At 38.5% G+C, this 20,607-nt stretch overlaps 2 protein-coding genes across 3 annotated transcripts; one reads left to right on the top strand and one right to left on the bottom strand.

The window, feature by feature from the left end:
- The first annotated feature begins 3,187 nt into the window (after nt 1–3,187).
- On the top strand, nt 3,188–12,711 carry si:ch211-248a14.8. Of its 2 annotated transcripts, none has more exons than XM_041789752.1 (5): nt 3,188–3,357; nt 7,326–7,385; nt 7,756–7,954; nt 11,905–12,205; nt 12,305–12,711. In XM_041789752.1, exons 2-5 carry the CDS (start codon nt 7,375–7,377, stop codon nt 12,709–12,711), a joined length of 918 nt encoding a protein of 305 aa, XP_041645686.1. In that variant the 5' UTR covers nt 3,188–3,357; nt 7,326–7,374. The 2 variants fall into 2 exon arrangements, with proteins under 2 accessions (XP_041645686.1, XP_041645685.1); XM_041789751.1 differs by having other exon boundaries at nt 7,326–7,392.
- Nucleotides 12,331–20,449, bottom strand: ecd (ecdysoneless homolog (Drosophila)). Its single transcript, XM_041789750.1, has 14 exons — nt 20,367–20,449; nt 19,949–20,170; nt 19,752–19,869; nt 19,534–19,621; nt 17,809–17,987; nt 17,457–17,649; nt 17,134–17,262; nt 16,878–17,003; nt 16,655–16,740; nt 16,448–16,551; nt 15,257–15,518; nt 14,990–15,057; nt 14,699–14,910; nt 12,331–14,560 (listed from the first exon to the last, which is right to left on the bottom strand). The coding sequence occupies exons 2-14, from the start codon at nt 20,151–20,153 to the stop codon at nt 14,324–14,326; spliced, it is 2,007 nt and encodes a 668-aa protein (XP_041645684.1). The 5' UTR covers nt 20,154–20,170; nt 20,367–20,449; the 3' UTR covers nt 12,331–14,323.
- Between the last annotated feature and the right edge of the window lie 158 nt (nt 20,450–20,607).

Raw genomic sequence — 20,607 nt, 5'->3', positions numbered from 1 at the left:
CTCAATGGCCAAGGAGACACCCATCTGAAGCCCTGCAAAAATGGAAGATCCTCACTGAAGTTTAGTGACATAGGCTGACAAAAGAATTAACTACCCCTTGGGAGTTACTGAAAAAGGCATGAAAACTTTGGATGGGGGCCTTGCAACTTCTGATTACTGATGCCAAAGGTAAGTGAAGGGTTAAGAAGCCCAACAACAGGAGTGCCTAGCAAGAGGCTGGCACCAAATCTGAGCAGGAGGCCAATGGTAGGGTAACAGCAGCGGATGTCGCCTGGGGCCTGGCAGGGTGTCATCAGTGGTTGTGGGACTTAGTAGGTTTAGCCAACTGGGGGTCATAAAGTTCAGAAAGGCCTCAGAAAGGATGTCTGAGTCACCAAGGCTAACAATGGCATAAGACATTTTTTTCTTCTGTGAGCTCCACAGGACACAGTAAAAGACTTTAACAGATTTCACAGAATGCAGGACCAGGACGGGGGCAGAGGGTGAGCTGCTTTAGGGGATGCAGGATCAATCTAGGGGACAAGCTGATATGGGACACAGACTGCAGGCTTGCAAAACAGCACAGATGAAAAAAAGTGCAGGGTGGTTGCAAACAGGCAGGTTTTTAGCATTTATGGATTCAGGCAGGACTGTTCCTGGTGGCTAAAGTGAAGACTGGCATGGCAAGCCAGATGGATGGTTGCAAGAAGACTAAGTAGCAATCTGGAGGCTTAGAGAAAATGGATTGTGGGGCTGGCAAGCTTCAAACTAGAAACGAGTCCAAGAAATCCAAGAAGGCAGGAAAAAAATCAAGACATAAGGTTTTCTCTAAAATTGTCTTTCTTGGTTCAGTCAGGTAACAAGTATCTCAGAAAAAAGCAGAACAATTTTGGAGGGACAAGAAATGAAAATCCACTGTATGACATAACAAAAAGGAAAGTAACAAAGGAAGAAAGCAGATTGGTGATACTGAAATGGGATGTGGAGTATGAGGTTTAATGGGAATTCCAGGTAACTGCAAAATTAATCTGGATGGTGCAATCATGTATTTGGTAAAGGAGTATATGTGTGAAGGTGGTGAATACATAACAGTAAAAAGAAAAGAGTATAAGGCCAAATCTGCCCTTCAGTCTGCAAATTCATAAGTGACCCATGTAAGTCTACAGGGGAAAAAAGTGCAAAAGTTTGATGTGGAAAGTAAATCTTAGTATCAAATTTGTGTCCTCAAGCATGAAAACAGACTAATACTGCCCCCTGTTGTCACCTAGGTGACTTTATTTCAGCTGGTGAATACACTCCCCTCCAAAAGTGCTGGAATGGTGAGGCCAATTCCTTAATTTTTGCTGTAGAATAAAAATATTTGGGTTTGACATCAAAAGATAAATATGAAACAATAGATCATCATTTCAGCTTTTATATCCAGGTATTTACATCTGGATCTGATACACGACTTTGAAGATAGCACTCTTTGTTTGAACCCAGCCATTTTTAATGTGAGCAAAAGTATTGGAACATGTGACTGACAGGTGTGTTTTGTTGTCTAGGTGTGTCCTTTCACATTGATTATTCACTCAATAAATGGCGCTGAATGTCTGCACTCAGTTTCAGATTGGGGTTTAGCCTGTGCAGACTGCTTTTGTAGTTAGAGGTGTAACCAACAGGAAAACCAGAGAGCTGTCTATGGGTGAAAAACAAGCAATTGTGAAGCTGAGAGAATATGGGAAATCAATCAGAGCCACTGCACAAACATTGGCCATAGTCAGTACAACTATTAGGAATGTCCTGAAGAAGAAAGAAACCTCTGGTGTACTCAGTAACAGATGTCCAACAGGCAGACCAAGGAAAACATCAGCAACTGTTAGTGACATCAGCAACAACCTCAAGAGGGCAGGAGTTAAGGTATCATAATCTACTGTTCACATGCAATCAAGATCCTTCATCATGCAGCAAGATAATGACCCAAAACACAGCCATAGCAACAAAGGAGTTCATCGGGGGCAAGAAGAGGAAAGTTTTAGACGAGCCAAGTCAATCTCCTGACCTAAACTCTATAGAGCATGCATTTTACCTGCTACAGAGGAGACTGAAGGGAGTAAAGCCCCAAAACAAACGACAACCGAAAGAGGCTGCAGTGAAAGCCGGGAAAAGCATCACGAAAGAAGAATGCAAAAGTTTAGTGATGTCAGTGGGTCACAGGTTTGATGCAGTTATTGCAAGAAAAGGATTTGCAAGTTAATATTAAGTCTCATCCACTTTAATCTATTTTAAACCACTCTGTTCCAATACTTTTGCTCACCTAAAATTTGGTGTTCCGTTACAAACAATGCTATCTCCTAAGTTTTGTATCTGATCCAGATGTAAATACCTGGAAATAAAGCTTAAATGTTGATCCACTGTCTTATATTCAGCTTTTGTGTAAACCCACATGTTTTCAGTCTACAGCAAAATAAAGGAATTGGGCTCATCGTTCTAATACTTTTGGAGGGAAGTGTACTTCATACGGTCAGAGAGGAATGTGTACACTTCTTCAGCCTTGTGTGCACATGTCTATGTCAGTGTGCACATATACATGACATATCACATACTGTATGAATGGTGTTTGCCCATGCAATCATTACCCTCTTTTGTGTTAATGCAGGTTCACTTTAAAGTAAGCATGAACTGTGACAAACAGTTCTCTGATGCTGCAGTATTGTGGACCTATCAGTGGCCTCGATGCTAATGCTGGTTCTTTGTAGTTGTCAGTGTTAGGACCTTCACCCCCAGTATTAGGAGTCTGTTTACTTAAGCAGACCTTTCCCCATGTGACTGGTGGACTCCATGATGCCTTTCGGCTTACATGCAGTGACAGAGATACAGACAGAGGCGAGGCTGGGAACAGAAAACTAGGGAAGAATTGTCAGGAATGTCACAGACAAGTGCCACAGATGAGATCAAACAGTTAAACTCATTAACCATTAATCAGCAGAGCACACTACAATAAAGATAAGACCTCTGGTCAGTGATATATAGCTACCCTAGTGGGTCAAATTCCTCTTTCAAGGCTGCTATCTTCCACCAAATGCCATAAAATGTGTCAGCATACAGATATCTTTATGGACCAGCAGATGTTAGTATTTGCTCAGACAACTGTCAAATGAGAGTGCTTCTTTAATTAGCCTACAGGACAACAAACAGAGCAGGAGCAAAGTCCACCTGGGAAGTGGGAGGAAGCACATGAGCTACCTGCACTAGAGAGCGGCTCATTGAGTACAGTGCAGCCACAGAAACGTTGGTAGACAGCCGCTTACGTCTTTATGAATCTCAACTATTGATAGAAGTAGTGGGGCGAGTAAATGGAGCTAGGAGATGAAATGGGACTGTGAGGAATTTAAGCTGGTAAGTGGTCTTTTATCTCGCCGTTTTTCTCGGTTTTCTACACCTATCTGAAAAATGGCCTGTTAGAATACATTTTAATGCAACTTTTTACTTTTTAAGTTTTGCTGACATTTCAACGTCATACCGCTAACTTACGTACTTTAAACATTGACATTTTCCAGATGTCAATAGCCTACTCTTGTAATATTTACTTAATGCAGTCAAGAATACTTTTTTTCAGGCATGAAAATCACTCAACTTTCGGCGAAATTCGCCATTTTGAAACCAAAATAGGTGACCTACGTGGCTAGTGCCGATGAGAAAAATTTTCTGGGGGGTGGATGGGACATGGAGGTATACCAGAGATTATCAGCGAACTGCGAACATGTGCGCGCGCCTGAAGGGAGCCTTGAATTCGATATAAACATTCACTCTACAAGCGCGAGAGCATGGAAATATATGCGCGAAGGGCCTCGCATCACTGTTTTTTTTCTCTGGGAAGGTAGGGGAATACTGCTACCTGATTGGTTTGTAAAGTGTACAAGCACTTCGCTCGTGCAGACCAAAGCATTCGGAAACCGAAAAGAAGACGCCTCGCCGATTTGGAATGTGGACAGGCCCGCCCCTCCCTAAACGAAAACTACGCAAAGCGCGTAGGGCCTCAACACTCAGGGGGGCCTCACTTTGAGCGTTTTTTCTTCCCGGACTCCCCGTCTTTCTGTACATCAGACTGGTGTGTGTATGATTAATATGATCAAGGTATGGTTATATAACGCTTTCTACACATAAACTTTACCTGGCCTTCACACCTTAGTAAATTAACCCTAAAGATATCCTTTTTTTGGAGATCGGTGCCATCCTTGAGCAATTATGGGCTCGCAGTGCGCTCGCTCTGCCCCTCCCTCACCCACCCCCCAGAAAAACTCTCAACATGTCTGTCACGGAATTTCACCTGCTGTTCTGCATCCTCTCTTGTCAAACGTCATTTTCTACCATTGTTTAGTTTGTGAATTTATGATAAAACTCCGTAAAGTCCCCGCGCTGGTTCTGATCAGTGACGTCGTCGAACTTCCTCGCGCTAATCAGCTGTTTGGCTGAAAACAAATAATGAAGACGTATGATGTTTCAGTAAATTAAAGGCTACTGGTGCTAACACTGGAGCAGAGACACGGTGAGGAGAAAGAGAGAAAGAGGCAAACAGTATGAGCTGCTGTCTGTGAGGGAAGGGGAGATGTGCAGGGGTGTGCGTGAGGGGGGATGAGGGGGCCAAGAGCAAGCAGATAGCTAATAAAGTAGGATTAATGTTATGATGAAAATAAGGTACCCCAAGTGATGACCATTATTTCTAAATAAAAAAACAGATGGAAATAAAAAAAATTCATCTTTTTATTGCAACAAGGAATTTGATCATAAAAAGTATTAATCATTTTTGTGACTTTCTTTCAGATAAAGTTAGTTTTGGTCAATGTCACAGATCTGTGGTAGTTTTTGGTATGTTATCCTTGATAAAGACTTAATTACAACTAAGAATTATGTCTTTTTTTTATGTCTTTACGAATTATGTCGTAACTATCTTGGGCTTTGTAGCAAAAACTTTTTTTTCATTATTGTAGTAATATATTTCCAAGTTATTCTAAGGTAATTTTATATGAGTTATGGTAAGTGACGATGTCGAGTCTATGTCAGAGTCTGCTTAGGGCCTCACTTTGGCCAGGGGCAGCCCTGCTTATATAGCATTATGTGACCATGTAAAGATAGATAATTTATTATACATTCATACTGTCTTGTAATTCTGCTTAATTTTTCTCTCAAAATGCATCAGATTGATGCTTTTGAATATGAAATATTCAAAAATTTAAAAACTTTTCCACCCCTGACCCGTTTTCATGCCTGTTTTTTGCCACTTAGTTTTAATATTATTATACGGCAAAATCAATAATAATGCAATTTGGCTAGAGTGACTTTTCAGAGATTTTTATACAGTTCTTCATTGTAAAATAACTTCCTCTATACCCAGGATAATAATGTCCGGTCATTTCGCCATTGATAGGCTACTGAACAATAAAACGTAAAAGTGTTGGACTAACATAATGTATGACGTAATTTCTCTCGACCATATTTTTTTATAGTTTAAGGGATAGGCTTTTTCCAAAAAAGAGAGGTTCAAGATTGATGATTTACGGCATGCCAGTCTCTTTGATTTTCCATGATTGTTGCTAAATGTCCTTTATTTTTAATCAAAATTATGGACATGGAAATTTTATGGACAATAATAGTGTTAAAACATAATATAACTTACTACAACTTGCATCCTTGCACCCAGCACTAATGCCACATGCTACTATCTCAAGAACAATTTATGCTTCAAAACCGTCATAGAAAGTTCAGATAAGCTTCTGGCCTTCCCTGACCGAAAGAGTTTACCCAACAAATTTATTAAACCACCCTAACCCTAACCAATGTAAGGTTTGTGCCACAGCTGCCCTAAATTAACAGCATTGGTAATTACCAAAATCATTTTTTATGTTTCTGCAATGGTTAATTCACCAATATGTAAAAGCTCTTCAACCAAAATGATATTTTTAATACTAAAATAGAAATGTTATTGTTATCCATGAATTTTCAAATTTACTGATTTACAAAAAAACCCTGAAAAAATAGTAAAGCGCCTTAATATATGTACTGTATACATATATATACATACGCCTGTATATATATACTGTATATATATATATATATATAACTTTTTCATTCATCTTTGCATAGTTGAGCAAAGATGTGTGCAAACTTCATGATTTTGTGAAGTAAAGTAGAAAAAATGGAGACAACTTTGATGGGCAATAGTAAAATAATTGTGAAAAAGGGCAAGAAATGGGTGAAAATTTGCAAAATTGGATTAGAAAGGGCAATAAAATGGTAACGGATGGGTTAAAAGTGGCAAAATGCAGCAAAAATGTATTAGGGGTTGGGGGGGTCAGATAAAAACAAAATAAAAGTGCTAAAATGGGTCAAAGGGTGGTAAAAATGTTTGAAAAGTGGTAAAGATAGAATAAAAAGTGGCAAACAGGGCAAAAAGTGGTAATTGACAGCAAAAAGAGGCAAATATGAATTAAAAGTGCCAAAAAGTGGCAAAAATGTTTGAAAAGAGGCAAAGATGGATCAAAAGCAGCAAAAATGGACAAAAAGTGTCTTAAAAGGAAAACACTGCTGAACAGTGGGCAAATAAAGGGTGAAAGAGGCAGAAATGTGGCAGAAACTGAGCAATCAAGGGGCAAAAGTGGCAAAAAATGGGGGAAAGCCACAAAAAATGGTTTTGAGGGGCAAAAAAATTGCAAATCATCAATCACAAATCTATAAAAGTGGCAAAAAACTTTCAAAAATGGGTTGAAAGTGACAACAAGTGAAAACTGGGTGAAAAAATGTGAAAGGGGTTAAAAAGTAGCTTTAGTACTAAGCACAAATAATTTATTTCAACAGGGAACCCAAAAATAGTGTGACAAACTTTTCAACTCAAAAATGATGTAACTGTTAGCCAGGATGCTAACACCAGTGCTACTGATCCCACATGTCATCCATTCCCTGGGTTTTTCATGGATCAAGTCAATTCCATAGGCAGGCCAGACCATGGTTGAAGATAATTAAAGTACAATTTTTTAAAAAATACTCCAAAACATTACACTACACCAATGGGAGCCAGCCAGACTTTTCATTTGCACCCATTAGATAAACAGGGCTGATGAAATTTTAAGGTCCTACATTTTTACCATTCATTCCTGAATATGAAATATTTGACTACGAGAAACACATGACCACCTACAAGTAATAATAATACCCTACATGTTAAAATTGAGATAGTGCCTTAAAAGCAGTCAGAAAGAAGAAAACATAACATACCTTAAAGCTAATGGATAATTATGTCTGTCATGATTGCGTCAGGTTATAATGATATATTTGTGCTACTCTTGCTTATTTCTTCTTCTTTATTCTAGATAACAGATCCCAGGACTCCCAGCAGAAACAATCACACAGAATGACAGCATGTCTTTTAGGTAAAAGGTAATGCTGCTTGCTTTAACAGATCACCATTTTTGTTCTGTTTTGTTTTCTGCAGCAGACAGATGAGGAAAAAAAGGTGATTTTACATAGCCACACCTAATTTGCATGTGAGGTGTCAGCAGGTGTGTAAACCAGACTTTGACAAGAGCTTATCTGTTAGCTTAAACAAAGTATTTTTCCCAGTAAATACGCAATTTCATGTTTCAGAAAAAATGTCAACTGAGTTCCTAATTTGGATAAATAAGCTTTTGTTATTAATACTAATCTTGTTTTTTCAGTAGTAAACATAACTGTATTAAAGCTTCTCCCACAGTATTTCACTGTCATTTTCATTGCATGATTGATATCTGTTTTTGCATGCAGTTCAGGGAGATGGAGTAAGGGATGGTGCTCTTCAGCCACAAAGAGTCTTTCATCTAATCATGCACTTAAACATCTGGTTCCAGTCTTTTGCCTGTTGGTAGTGATATATGGCCTGGCTGATAAACTCAGAAACTTTGTGGCTAGCATCTTCTTCCCTCAGTATCACTACCCCTATGCAGTGGCTGTCTGCTTTGCACAGGTTGGTTCCCTTTGCTTCCTGGCTTTGTTTCTTCCAAAGGATAATACACACCTTTATGTGAATGAATCAAGTAAAACTGGAGGTGCAGTTTGCTGGCAAATATTAGTAAAGAGTACACATAACAACAGCTTACATTATACATTACAGTGTTAATTCCATGCTGGCATTTGTGACTTGAAACTCACATACTGTATTTGCATAATGTAGAAAATGATAAGAAAGCAAATGCATTCCTACTTTTAAAGGCACCCTGCATTTCATCACATATTGTCCTCATATATCTTTGTTAGATTAGCTTTAGTCTCTTTATATGTAGATTGTACAAAGAACACGTACACATGGAAGAAAACAGACTCACATGTAGGCTGCCATTTCTATGCAATGCGATCTGGGAGGAAATTTAAAATAGTTGCAATGTTTTTCCACATCGTTTCCTATGGAATCTACTCCTTAGAACCTTTTAATTTTAAACAGGGTAGTTTTAGTAAACAGAAGAGAAAGGAAGGAGTCACTATAATGTAAATTATGGTGAGAACAATCAGGCAGATGTGGGAAGTGGAACATAGCAACTGTAAGATCTCACTACCATGAAACACTGCACAACATTGGCAGCCTACATGCCAGTCTATTAAGACAGTATATTGATTATTAAACAGTACCACTGATGTCAATATGTCTTCAATTGCAGAGTTTTCCTTTAAGGTATTAGAGTAAAACAGAAGAGGCTCCTTAAGATATCTGCAAAATATCATTAATAATTAACTTTTACAGGATTTTGTTAATGATTGCTGTAGTTATGTTCATTCCAATTCAATGAAGTCTTGGCTGCTGGTTACTGTATCTTTGTCAGTGTTTCCTGTGAAGCACGGAGCGTGTGGTCTTTATAGACAGTCGGGGCTCGGGGATTTTGATCAGTTGTACATGTTTAGTTGGTTAACAAAAAAAAGGTATGGTCCTGTCATAAGCTGGGACTTGCTTTACAAATGACAGACATTTGAGTGCAGCTTGGCTCTGAGTGTGAAGTTTTATTGTGGGCGTAGGGGAAATTAAATGAAAAATGTAGGGTTTCTGGTTCATTGTTTTGTAATTACACTGTGTAAAAAAAATCATCAAGCGGTTTAGTCAAAACACCCATGATTTACGAGACACTGGGAGGGGTCATGGAGATAGATATGCACCAGTTCTATCGCCGGGTAAAGTGAAGTTTTACACTGCATGTGTCATATGAATTAACACGTATCATATGAATTACAGTAGTAGCATAGTGTTTTTGCATGTCCTGGATGTTTCCTAAATTTGTGTGCTCACTTTAGTCATGATTATGTCATTATGTTTTCTATTCAACAGTATGTTCTTATCTGGTTACTGATACTGTGAATATGTTAAGCTACAGGAAGCATTCACATAAAGGCAAATACTTTTATTGCCTTTTACAAAGCCCCCTCACTTTTTGTGATGGATAGGTGCAAACAACCAACTCAGCGAGAACTGGTCTAAAATATTTTGCCATGTTTAGAAGTGCATATGTATAATCAGCTCAAGGTTCTTGTTTGGGTATTAATTCACAGTTATTGCTTTGTCTTTAAGTTGTTGTTTCTTGAGTTCATATTGGTGTGTATTAGTTTATAAATCCTTTTTAATAATCTTTTTGTCAACCTCTTGTCAGCTTGCTTGCACAGATCTTTGAAATGTGATTGAATTGTCTGAAAGTTGCTATATGAATGGTTTGATTGTTTGAAATTGTAAGTAACATGTTTGTTTACAAGTTTAAGGAATTTTGTGATCTTGTTTGAATTTAAGATGTTAACAAAGCTGCTCATTTCCACCACTACCAACATTAAAGGGATATTTTTGAAGCTAGGTTATATTAATTATTTGGCAGTAGTAGTGTCATTAGCCTCCAGTGATTTCAGTGAGAGATGGCCCATCAAGCAGGTAGCGTTTGGGTAAGCTAGGCTATACAGTGTAGCAGATGGGTACAGTTTTACAGTGTAATTTAGCTAGTTCTATGTAAAATTGGCCAAAAAACAATGCTGGTTTAGTTGTAAGCAACTTCATAAATTTTTTGAAGCCTTTTATTTTTCACCCAGGATGCCTCTGTGTTTGGCACAAACAGCTGTTAAGATACACTGAGGCAGAAGAACATGTAGCTGGTACCCCATGCTTGTATTGCAAAATAGTGCAAAACACAAAGGTTTTCTGGGTGAAAAATAAAAGACTGAATATAGCCTACAGCTGAGCTTACATTGTTTTTTGGCCAATTATTACCTTGGACTCACTAAATTACACAGTGAAGCTTTACCCATCTGCTACACTGTATAGCCTACAGTGCGGTGAAAAAATATTTGCCCCCTTCCTGATTTTTTGCATATTTATCAGACTTAAATATTTTGGATCATCAAACCAATTTTTGTATCTCTCAAAGACAACCCAAGTAAATACAAAATGCAGTTTCTAAAAAATGATTTTATTTATTGAGGGGGAGAACAAATCAAAACCTATCTTGCCCTATGTGAAAACGTAATTGCCCACCTGAATCTAATAACTAGTTGTGCCACCCTTGGCAGCAATACCTGAAACCAAGTGTTTGTGATAACTGGTGATGAGTCTTTCACATCACTGTTGAGGAATTTTGGCCACTCAAAAAACATAATTTTGTTTTCTTTTGAGCAATTCAGAGTTGGAATTGCTGGTATGTTTCGGTCGTTGTCCTGCTGCATAACCCAAGAGCGCTTGAGCTTGAGGGCACGAACTGATGGCCAGACGTCTGCCTTCAGGATTTTCTGGTAGACAGCAGAATTCATTGTTCCATCAATCACAGCAAGTGGTCCAGGTCCTGAAGCAGCAAAGCAGGCCCAGACCATCACATTGCCACCACCATGTTTGACTGTTGGCATGATGATCTTTTTATCAAATGCTGTGTTGTTTTTACGCCAGGTGTAACGGGATGCACACCTTCCAAAAAGGTCAATTTTTGTCTCATCAGTCCACAGAATATTTCTCCAAAAGTCTTCGGGATCATCAAGATGCTTCTTGGAAAATGTGGGATGAGCCTTTGTGTTCTTTTTTGTCAGCAGTGGTTTTCGCATTGGAACTCTCCCATGACGCCATTTTTGCCCAGTGTCTTTCTTATGGTTGAGGTCATGAACTCTAACCTTAACTGAGGCCAGTGAAGCCTGCAGTTCTTTGGATGTTGTTCTGGGCTCTTTTGTGACCTCCTGGATGAGTCGTTTCTGCACTCTTGGAGTCATTTTGGTTGGCAGACCACTCCTGGGAAGGTTCACCACTGTTCCCAGTTTTCTCTATTTGTGGATAATGGCTCTGACTGTGGTTTGTGGAGTCCGAAAGCCTTGGAAATGGCTTTGTAACCTTTTCCGGACTGTAGCATACTTCATTTTGTCTGTCAGGTTCTATTTAAGTGATTTCTTGATTTAACCAATCTGTCAGTAATCAGGCCTGGGTGTGGCCAGTAAAATTGAACTCAGCTTTCCAAGAACTGTGGTTAATCACAGTTAACTCATGATTTAACGAGGGTTTACTTTTTCACACAGGGCCAGATAGGTTTGGATTTTTCCCCCCTTAATAGATAAAATCAGCATTTAGAAACTGCGTGTTCTATTTACTTGGGTTGTCTCTGTGAGATATAAAAATTGGTTAGATGATCTGAAACATTTAAGTGTGATAAACATGCAAAAAATCAGGAATCAGAAAGGGGACGCATACTTTTTCTTCCCCAAGAATGTCTTGTTTGAGGGAGCAACACTCTCTGAAATCACTGGAGGCTACCTCTACTAACGCCAAGTACCTTATAATACCTAACTTCAAAAACACTGAAATATCCCTTTAAGGTGAATCAAACCAATATGAAAGCACCTGACATCAGTAGTACTACTGTAAAGAATTCAGTGCTTTACAGTACATGCTTTTATACCAAACTCTCTTCATTTCAGGTTCTGGTCTCCATTGTATTCTTAAATCTCTTGCACCTCCTGAATCTGGTGCCTCTGAACCATTACTCCAGGTCCCTAGGTGAGAGGGTCTTGGTTCCCTCCATCTGTAGCAGCATCCATGCTGTGCTAGCCACATGGGCTAAAGCTAGCAGCATCTATGTCAGCCTCTTCCCGGTCACTCTAACTCTGCTCCCTGTAGTCACTGTGGGCTTCAGTTTTTGCCTGAAGCTGGCCCCTTCTCCACCTCTTCACTTCTCTCTTCTGAGTTCCCTCCTGTGTGGGACATCTTTTGTCATCACAGGTAAAAAAAACAAAAAAAAAACAGTAGATGTTATTTAAAGATGAAGTTTATACTTCCTTATCTGAGAACATAATTAACTTCTTGTTTTTTCCTCTGCAGCCTTACAGAGTGTAGCAGGTTTTGCACCCCTGGCGTACATGTATGCACCTCTGGCTTTACTCCTCCACAGCCTCTCTCTCACGTGGCTGGCGAAAGTGTCGGAAACTGAGCGCCGCCTCCCTACTGATTCCCAAGCCTCTGTTTTTGACATTTACTACACCCAGCTGGTGAACCAGTTCTGGCTGCTGGGCCTCCTGTGGCTGATTCACCCTAACAGCCCCTGGCATGTGCTGAGTAGAAGCAGCTGGCACAGTTTGCTCTTTCATGGATACCTGCTCGCTATCCTCTTGCTGGGGATGGTGCTCAACTTCATGGTCACTGTATCGGCTATGTGTGTGTCACCGCTCGCTGCTGCACTGCTCCACTCAGCGAGGCAGGTGGTGCAGCCATACATGCAGCTTTTGTAGATAATATTGACTGTTTAGTACTTCATACCCACCAGTCATAGTCTTTTATTCTTTGTGAAACAAGTTTAAATTCCTCACATGATCTGAGGCAAGTTACTTCATAATATCATGTCAGTGGAGTCCGCTGTCAGTTGTCAGCAGGTGTCAAATATATAGGTAGTATTTTTAACGATTTTTTAAAATTTGAATTTAATTTTGTTCTAAAACATATTCAGTATTTAATTTGAAAAGAAGTATTTTTTAAGATGCTGTGAGAAACATTTTCCTACATAATGAATACTTTTGCTTTGAGTATCTACTGTATATATACATTTTGATGCTTAGACTGCACCTTCCTCTAACACACTACCTTAACTCAGTGATCTGAGCACTTCTTCTACAACTGCTGTTGATTTTATTTTGTTCTGGACACAAACTGTTCAGCTTTCAGTAAAAGCTCTAAAAATATTTAAGCCCAGACTGCTGACTGAATGAATCTTTAACCAGACGTTTGTAGAAATTGCCCTTGAATGACACTGACTGCTGAAGTTAGTCAGATGAGAAAGGAATGCAACGAGGAAAAAGGTTAAACTGTGCTAACTTTTTTTCAGGATATGAAGGTTAATCAATTTTAATGTAAGAATATTCACTGTATATTGTTACATTTTCTTTTATTAATCTATGTGGCAATATTTGTGTAAAATAGAAGACACTTTGTTTCTCTACATCAGTGTTAATTTGGTCCAAAAATCTGATGATTTGGCATAAAGATGTAAAAAAAAAAATGCATTTAAAAACTGATAATACACCAACATATACCTTTTGTGCAAAAATATTTATTACTTTTCAAACAACTGAATTTAAGTGCAATAAAATCACCAGAAATACACAGAGCAGCATGTATTTAATCTCTCCTAACACAACGTGCTGCTGAGTTTGGCACTTAGATTTTAATATACATGGATATGATGAGACACAAAACTTTTTGTGTTATAAAATCTGCATTATGGCACCAGTTTTACTGGTCCTCAGAGCTCTGATGTTGCCACACAAAGATGTTCGTAACTGTAAAAGACTTCTGTTTGCAGCATTATTGAAGTTGAAAAAATCTAATGCAGACTAAGTTTCATGACAAAACAGACAGAGGAATAATCTGTATCTACACTGGAACATGATGAGAAATGTCTTTTTTTACACCGCCATAAAACATGAAATTAACAAAAGTGAAATTTGTGTATCCCAAATATGAAACTATCTACAGGAGAAATGTCTTGAGAAATCTTTAAATAATTAATGGTATGTTATTATGGTGTGTTTAATGTACCTGTATTTTTTTAATGGCTTCAGATTATTTTGTGCATATATGTGTGTGATTTACCTGTTTTTTTTTTGTATGTGTAATATGAATTTTAAATTACAAAGCACTTATTTTTACAGCTAGTTTTTGGTGTAGGAAAATACATCTTCACAGTGCAGATAATGTTTTTGTTGATAAAAACTGAAATCATGCAAACCATTTTGTTCTGAATAAAACCTCTAAAGTAAATTTCACATTTTAGTTTAAAGTCAGATGATATAGTAATATGAGTCTAGTTAAATATGAGTCTAGTTAACCAAGTCTACCTCCTGTACTTTATGAGGGGTCCGAGTTTGGTGGTAAATGTAGTCCCAGACTCTGCAGCAGGTTCGAAGCCGGGCCAGCCAGTCCCTCCTGGCAGCTGAGGGACTCCAGCAGGTTCGTGACCAGATTGAGATCGACATCGAGCGGCTGAAACTCCTCCACTGTGTCTTCAACTCCCTCTAGTGTTGGCAAATTGCCTTTTGTGGAGGGATGTGTGGAACTTTTGTCGAAGCTTGTCTTTCTGTGATTCTGCAGAAAGGATGGAAAACACGTTTACACTTTAACGTGCAAATATACAAGTTTAGTGTTTATTTTTCATTAAGAACCAAAAATATCTTTAGGTAGAGGATGGGCAGAGAGCCACATGCAGATACTCAGATATCTTACTGTCGCATTGAAGCTTTGTCCAATATTCGTGCCCATCAGCTCCTGATCCATTTGGTCCATGTATCTCTTGAGACTGTCCAGAGTCTCTGTCCCGTTCAACTCTGCCTGACCAATGGACCCTTCTGTCGTTTCTTCTTCCTCTTCAGCATCATCATCATCTTCCTCTTCTTCTTCGAGATCATCTGAATCAAGCTCTTCTTCTTCTTTGCCACCTATGAAAAAAGGTTAAGTGAACAGAGGACAATGTGGCAAGTATTTTGAAGCTGCATATCTTTCCTAACAGCTACTTACCCAGTAATCTGTCCAGCGCAGTTGCCATGGAGTCAGGGTCAAAACTAAAGGGCTGGGTTGAACTGCTCCTAGTGGGAAACATCCACCTCTGCATCAAATTTTGCCCTGCCATTTTAATTTGTACCTTATTATGACTTCATGTATATGTGGCTATAACTTTCACAAAAGCATAAACAAAGAAACTAAAATCCTACAATAAGAGCATTTTATGATCTTACATTTTATACAGGAAAAATCATAAGGTTTACAGTCAAGTGTCAGTCTCACCAGGGCAGTTCAGCTCCCTCATGAGATGACATGGCGTTGAGGAACTTCTTCATCCCCTGACTGACAGCTACCAGGCTGTAACCTGCCTCCTCCTCTTCCTCCCTCCTGTCCAAACTCTTCCTCCCTACCTCCTCTGCACTGCGGACATGCTGCTTTTGTGTGGTAGAGCTGGACTTCTGGCTGCCAACATCAGCTCTGCCCCCACTCTTCTCCTGCATCATGCGCTCCAAATCCTGTGCTGTGATATCCAGCCAGCTATCACCTGAAGAGACAAAGCAACAAACCAATTATGGTACACAGTGGAAAGAGAGAACTGGTAGAGATGGAGGATGTAAAAGGTCAGAGACCAAAAGAAATTGGCAGAAAAGCTAAAAATTCCAGGTGGCAGAGACAAAAAGAGTGATGACAAATTTCTACTATGGTCAAATGAAAACGGACAAATATAAAGTTAGTAATATGATCAAAATCAGAATAAGAAATTCATATATTCTTTATATTATATATTATATTATATATTATATTCTATATTCTTTATATTCTTAAAAATAGTAGAAGGAAATAAAGGAATTTGAATTTTATAAATACAAAATAATGTATAAAGTACAAAAAATGGCAGTGCTGAAGAAATAAACTATGTACACAAAGGGGAAAGTTGAAGGATTAAAGCAATAAGTACAAAGATATAAATTTATAAAGAAATTATGATACACATAGCTACTTGTGCCTTGATGAAAGGATAAGCACTTAAATAAGAGTTACAAATTCTAAATTGTTTCTACATGAGCTACTGCTGAGTTACACAGTGACACAGATTTTCAGTTTAATCCCTATCATTACTCTACCTTTTAATTATTTTCTTACCTAGTAATTCTTAACAGACATATCAGGGGAACCCAAGTGACTATTTGTGACACTTTAACCCAGTCCATCTGTAATGCTTTATTTCCTGTTTTACATATTTATTTACCCATTTATTCGCACAATATGTAATAGTGCATTGACAATGCATGTTAAAACGATAAAATGTCATTGTATTCACAACAGTGAACCCACATTCACAGTCTTCTTCATCTTATGCACCTTTTTTGTTGATTGTTTTGTTATCTGCCCGATTCTTTAAGCACCATGTCTGGGTCAATCAGCATTTTCCTCTGCTGGTTTATTATTTGTATGTGATAGATTTTCACTCACTGTCCTCTGGGGGGAGCTCTGACTCTTGTTTCCTCAGCTCTTCCAAGTCGAATGGCTTGCAGCTGTGCAGCAGCTGGAGAACTTCCTCACCTGGGGATGAGGCACTGAGACAAGATATACAATATACATTAGGTACCTTCAGACAGGTGCACTTGAATTTCAAAGGCAGATAAAAACATAAGCACTCATGCATGCACAGCCACACACCTGGATTTTGAGATGACAGATTGTTTGAAGAAGTTTTCAGCAGATTTGACCAGTTCTTTGAAACGGGCTGAACCCTCCAGTTCATCCTGCATTTGACAACAATAATAGGAAAAACTTTCAATGTTCTTTCATAGAGATAGAAATATGATGCATTTGGCTCTTAAGTTTAACAGTCCTGGTTTTCTGTACTTCTTGGTCTAAGCATTGAAAAAGTGGGATTTACCCGAAAGTAGCCATTTCTCTTTAGACTGCCCATGAAGCCTTTCCACTGAGGGTTACAGCTGATGGGGGAATCAGGCTCTGAAGACGGCAGCCTGCACTTGGAGCACAGGATCTCAAAACCATGGGCCTAGGAGTGAGACACATACTCGACTTATACCAAAATACAACACTAAACAATTGTAATTAAACAAAATGGTGCCATTCTTTAAAAAAAAACAAACAATGAAAACAAAGAGATCAAACAGATAATGGCTCACCAGCTTCATGCCGAGCTCATGAGCCTTGTACTGCGAATGAGAGTGAGGAGGCAGGGTGAAGCCACTCCTCTGGTCCGGGGTGAATTGTTGCTGCTGCAGCTGAGCATACAGGCAACGAGTGAACATCACCTGTATGATGGATAAACTATACATTAGTGTTTTCATTTAAAATTTCAAAAAAAAGATAAAGCATGACAATAAAAAAACTGGAAGTGATTAAGGGGATGTGAATGAAGAAATAGGAGCCATAGTTTTAACTTAAAACATTTAATGGGAAGATCAACCTACTGCTGCTATTACCATGACTCTTTTTATGTGTTTACCGAGGTGAGGACTCGTGTATCAGGAGGAAAGTTCTTAAAGCTTCGACATGCTTGCAGATCGACTGGATCACGCAGGTAAAATGCTGAAACAGCAGGGGCAACCAGGTCTGGTCGCTGTGCTAAAACTGTTGCGACACCTGCAGGAATGAAGCAGTGAGCACGATGGAGGCTGGTTTGAATTTTCTCAGGGTACCTAAAAGAAAAGAGTAACACACTACGCTTTATATATATATAATACAAAGAACTGAGTCAGAGTAACCTTTGTGACAAGTAAATATACATGCATATGAAAGAATCTGCAGAACATTTGCACACTGAGATAGATATTGGGACATGACATGTCACTTCTCACCCTTCTAGTCGTTTCCTCAGGGCCGAACAAATCTTGGTATTTGCCTGACAGGCTTCTGGGTGAGAGGAGAGAAGTGCTAAAGCTTCTGGCACACTTGGTACCACATCTTTTGAGATCCCCACTGAACAGGATTTAGAGGGACAGGGCAGAATATGTAACTCTCCCCTATAGAGGAAGACCTGCAGAAAGAGAGTAAATGGAGCAATTCAAGTAATAAAGAATGTAGATACAAACAGAGACAAGTCAATTTTTTATGGACAATACAAGGGGGTTTTACATAAGTGTTAACCAATAACTCAAAACTATATCAAAAGGTTAAAGGACACCAAATTCATTTACAGCAACCACTATCTAATTCCAGGGCAGCATAATTATTAGTTAAATTTACAAATAAATCAAAATCTTAAATGGCATGTAAACTAGCGGTTGACGATTAATAGCCAATCATCGCAGAAGCCTGGAACAATGATTGTATTACATTACTTCCTGTTTTCCTGGCGCTTTTGTCTTGTTGTCGCTGCTGTTTCTCATGTTAATAAAGCTAGTGATGGGTTGTTCATTTTGCTCTCTTTTTGGTCAGTGCTGTTATTTGATTGCTGAAGTTTTGAAGTTATCATCCAGTCTTCAGTGTCTGATCATCTTAAATCCTGTTCTCTTTAACTGCAGTAGATTTAAGCTTAGCAGTTAGATTATCTTGCTATGGCTTGTTATCTGCCTCTACCTTCCCAGCTCACATCTGCCTGACGTGCAAAATGTTTAGTTTTTCTTTGTCCTTCTTTACTGATAATGCAAAAAAAAAAGTAGTTTATTTCTAGCTTTGGAATCAAGGGTTTCTCAACTGGAGAAGCCTACACCACAGATTCAAAGCCTGTGCAACTGTTATTAGCTGGCTTTTAGTTGATCTGTCCACAACCCATTAAATATTGTGAGTTCATGTCTAAAAACTTTAACTAATGTCTCTTGTTTACATTAAGTGTATAACGATAAAATATTGCTTATCAATCTTATTCACTATTAATATTCTGTATGGGCACTGACCCAGAAATATTGACTGACCTCTTTAAACATTGCTGGATTTTCTTTGTCTGGTTCAGTTTTACAGCTGAATCAAATCACCTACCAAGGTAGAATTTCAGTCAGCACATGCATCGTACACTTTGGGAATTAGGTTGGCAGTAAGTCAAATTAAAAAAAATAATTTTAATCAACTTAAATCATGTAGTGTTTTTTTAATGGTTCTACGTTGCTATTGTGTTAGGCTTTAGCAATTGGTACCAAGCAACTTAAAATTTTATTTTTTGCTTTTTTTTTTGGATATATATATTTTTTTTATTTTCAGACAATTCACATGGAGTAGGGTCTGTTAACTGTTTTCTTTGATTTTCAACAAGGTATTGTATGCACTTCGTCTTCACAGATGTATTGTCCTTGCCATGTTGAGGTTCTATGTAGGTCTTGTTTCAGTTCTATATGGGACTACAGATGGAAATTAGCAATTCACTAAATCTAGTGCAACCATTTTTATTTACTTTGACTAAATGATCAATACCATGGCATGCTGTCCTTTGACAGATTAATAATAAACTAAAGATAAACTAAATACAGGGATAAACCAATCAGAAAAAACAGGTATACTGTAGTCCACAAAAAAAAAAAAAAATACTAGAACAAAATTACAACTATGAAGAAAGACATCAGATCTGATATTTCATGTTGATAACTCACCCTGTTTTCACTGGTGTCAGGATTCAACCACTTTGGAAGATAGTCTGCTGCTTCAATCAGAAGAAACTCCCCATCATTATCCTGAACACTTCACATAAAAATGTGAGGAGAAAGTCAGAAACAGAGCCTAACAAACAATTCATATGTTTTGCAACTCTAATTGAGCAATATAATCACTTTCACTTATCCAGTTTTTTTAGATACAAACTTAAGCTCACCTAGCAGTGAGATGCGGAAAGGTCCGTGTGATCTGCTGTAGTATGTAAACAATAAACCACTCGTCCTCCACATTGTCTCCAAACTGAGCACTACCTCCAATGTAAGCAGGAACATTATCTGCCAATACAAATGCTCGTATGTTAAAGCACAGCCAAACTTAGAACCACTGGATCAATAAGGAACTGAAGCACTATACCTTTCTCAGGATGATATCTGAGGTTGAAGGGCTGATGGTGCCAGATGTACTGTACCAAAAGGGGAGCAACCTTAGCCAAAATCTCCTCTACAAGACGTGACAGATGCTCCTCAGTCTGCTGTGAAGATGATGCTGCTGGCTTGATCGAGAAAAGTTTGTACATAACCGTGTCCTCCTGAATCACTTTCCTCCGCAGCTCGTCCATTGTAAGATGTTAGAGATCTGAAAACAGACAGCAGGTCAAACTGATGCAAACAGATATCCCATGGGGAGAAAGCATGATACACTACTCAAGACCTCAATTTGCCGGCAGACAATGTAAGAGTATATTGAAGACAATCTTTCTGAACATGGCTGACAGCCTCATACTGTCTTCTTGTAACTATGAGAAAATGTGTTAATAAAGTCCAAACAGTACCTTTGGCAAGAAAATACTTCTAGTATAGTCTGTACGTTGCTCTCACGCCATCTGCCACTGTTTAGCTCCGTCTGGGAATTTCACCCGACCATTAAAACCATGTAGCAAAGCATAGTTCCACATTTTTATGAAGCAATTTTCACCGTCCAAACTAAATATAGAAAATATCAAAATTAATGCTTAGAATAAAACGTGTAAATATTGACAACTAAATACGAGTCGAAGCATTTTAAACAAAAAA

The sequence above is a fragment of the Cheilinus undulatus genome, linkage group 6, assembly GCF_018320785.1.
Source record: "Cheilinus undulatus linkage group 6, ASM1832078v1, whole genome shotgun sequence".
Taxonomy (NCBI): Eukaryota; Metazoa; Chordata; class Actinopteri; order Labriformes; family Labridae; genus Cheilinus; species Cheilinus undulatus.
The sequence above is the reverse complement of the archived record's forward strand: the minus strand, read 5'-3'. Positions and strand labels throughout refer to the sequence as shown.

Bases quoted from the DNA above. Each gene is read 5' to 3' on its own strand.
- si:ch211-248a14.8 (XM_041789751.1), top strand. From the start codon at position 7,367: ATGACAGCATGTCTTTTAGGTAAAAG. The intron at 7,393-7,755 runs GTAATGCTGCTT...TTTTGCATGCAG, and splicing joins GCATGTCTTTTAGGTAAAAG to TTCAGGGAGATGGAGTAAGG. The intron at 7,955-11,904 runs GTTGGTTCCCTT...TCTTCATTTCAG, and splicing joins TGGCTGTCTGCTTTGCACAG to GTTCTGGTCTCCATTGTATT.
- ecd (XM_041789750.1), bottom strand. From the start codon at position 20,153: ATGGACGAGCTGCGGAGGAAAGTGATTCAGGAGGACACGGTTATGTAC. The intron at 17,988-19,533 runs GTGAGTTATCAA...CTCTTTCTGCAG, and splicing joins CTGACACCAGTGAAAACAGG to GTCTTCCTCTATAGGGGAGA. The intron at 16,552-16,654 runs GTGTGTGGCTGT...ATCTTGTCTCAG, and splicing joins TCTGTCATCTCAAAATCCAG to TGCCTCATCCCCAGGTGAGG.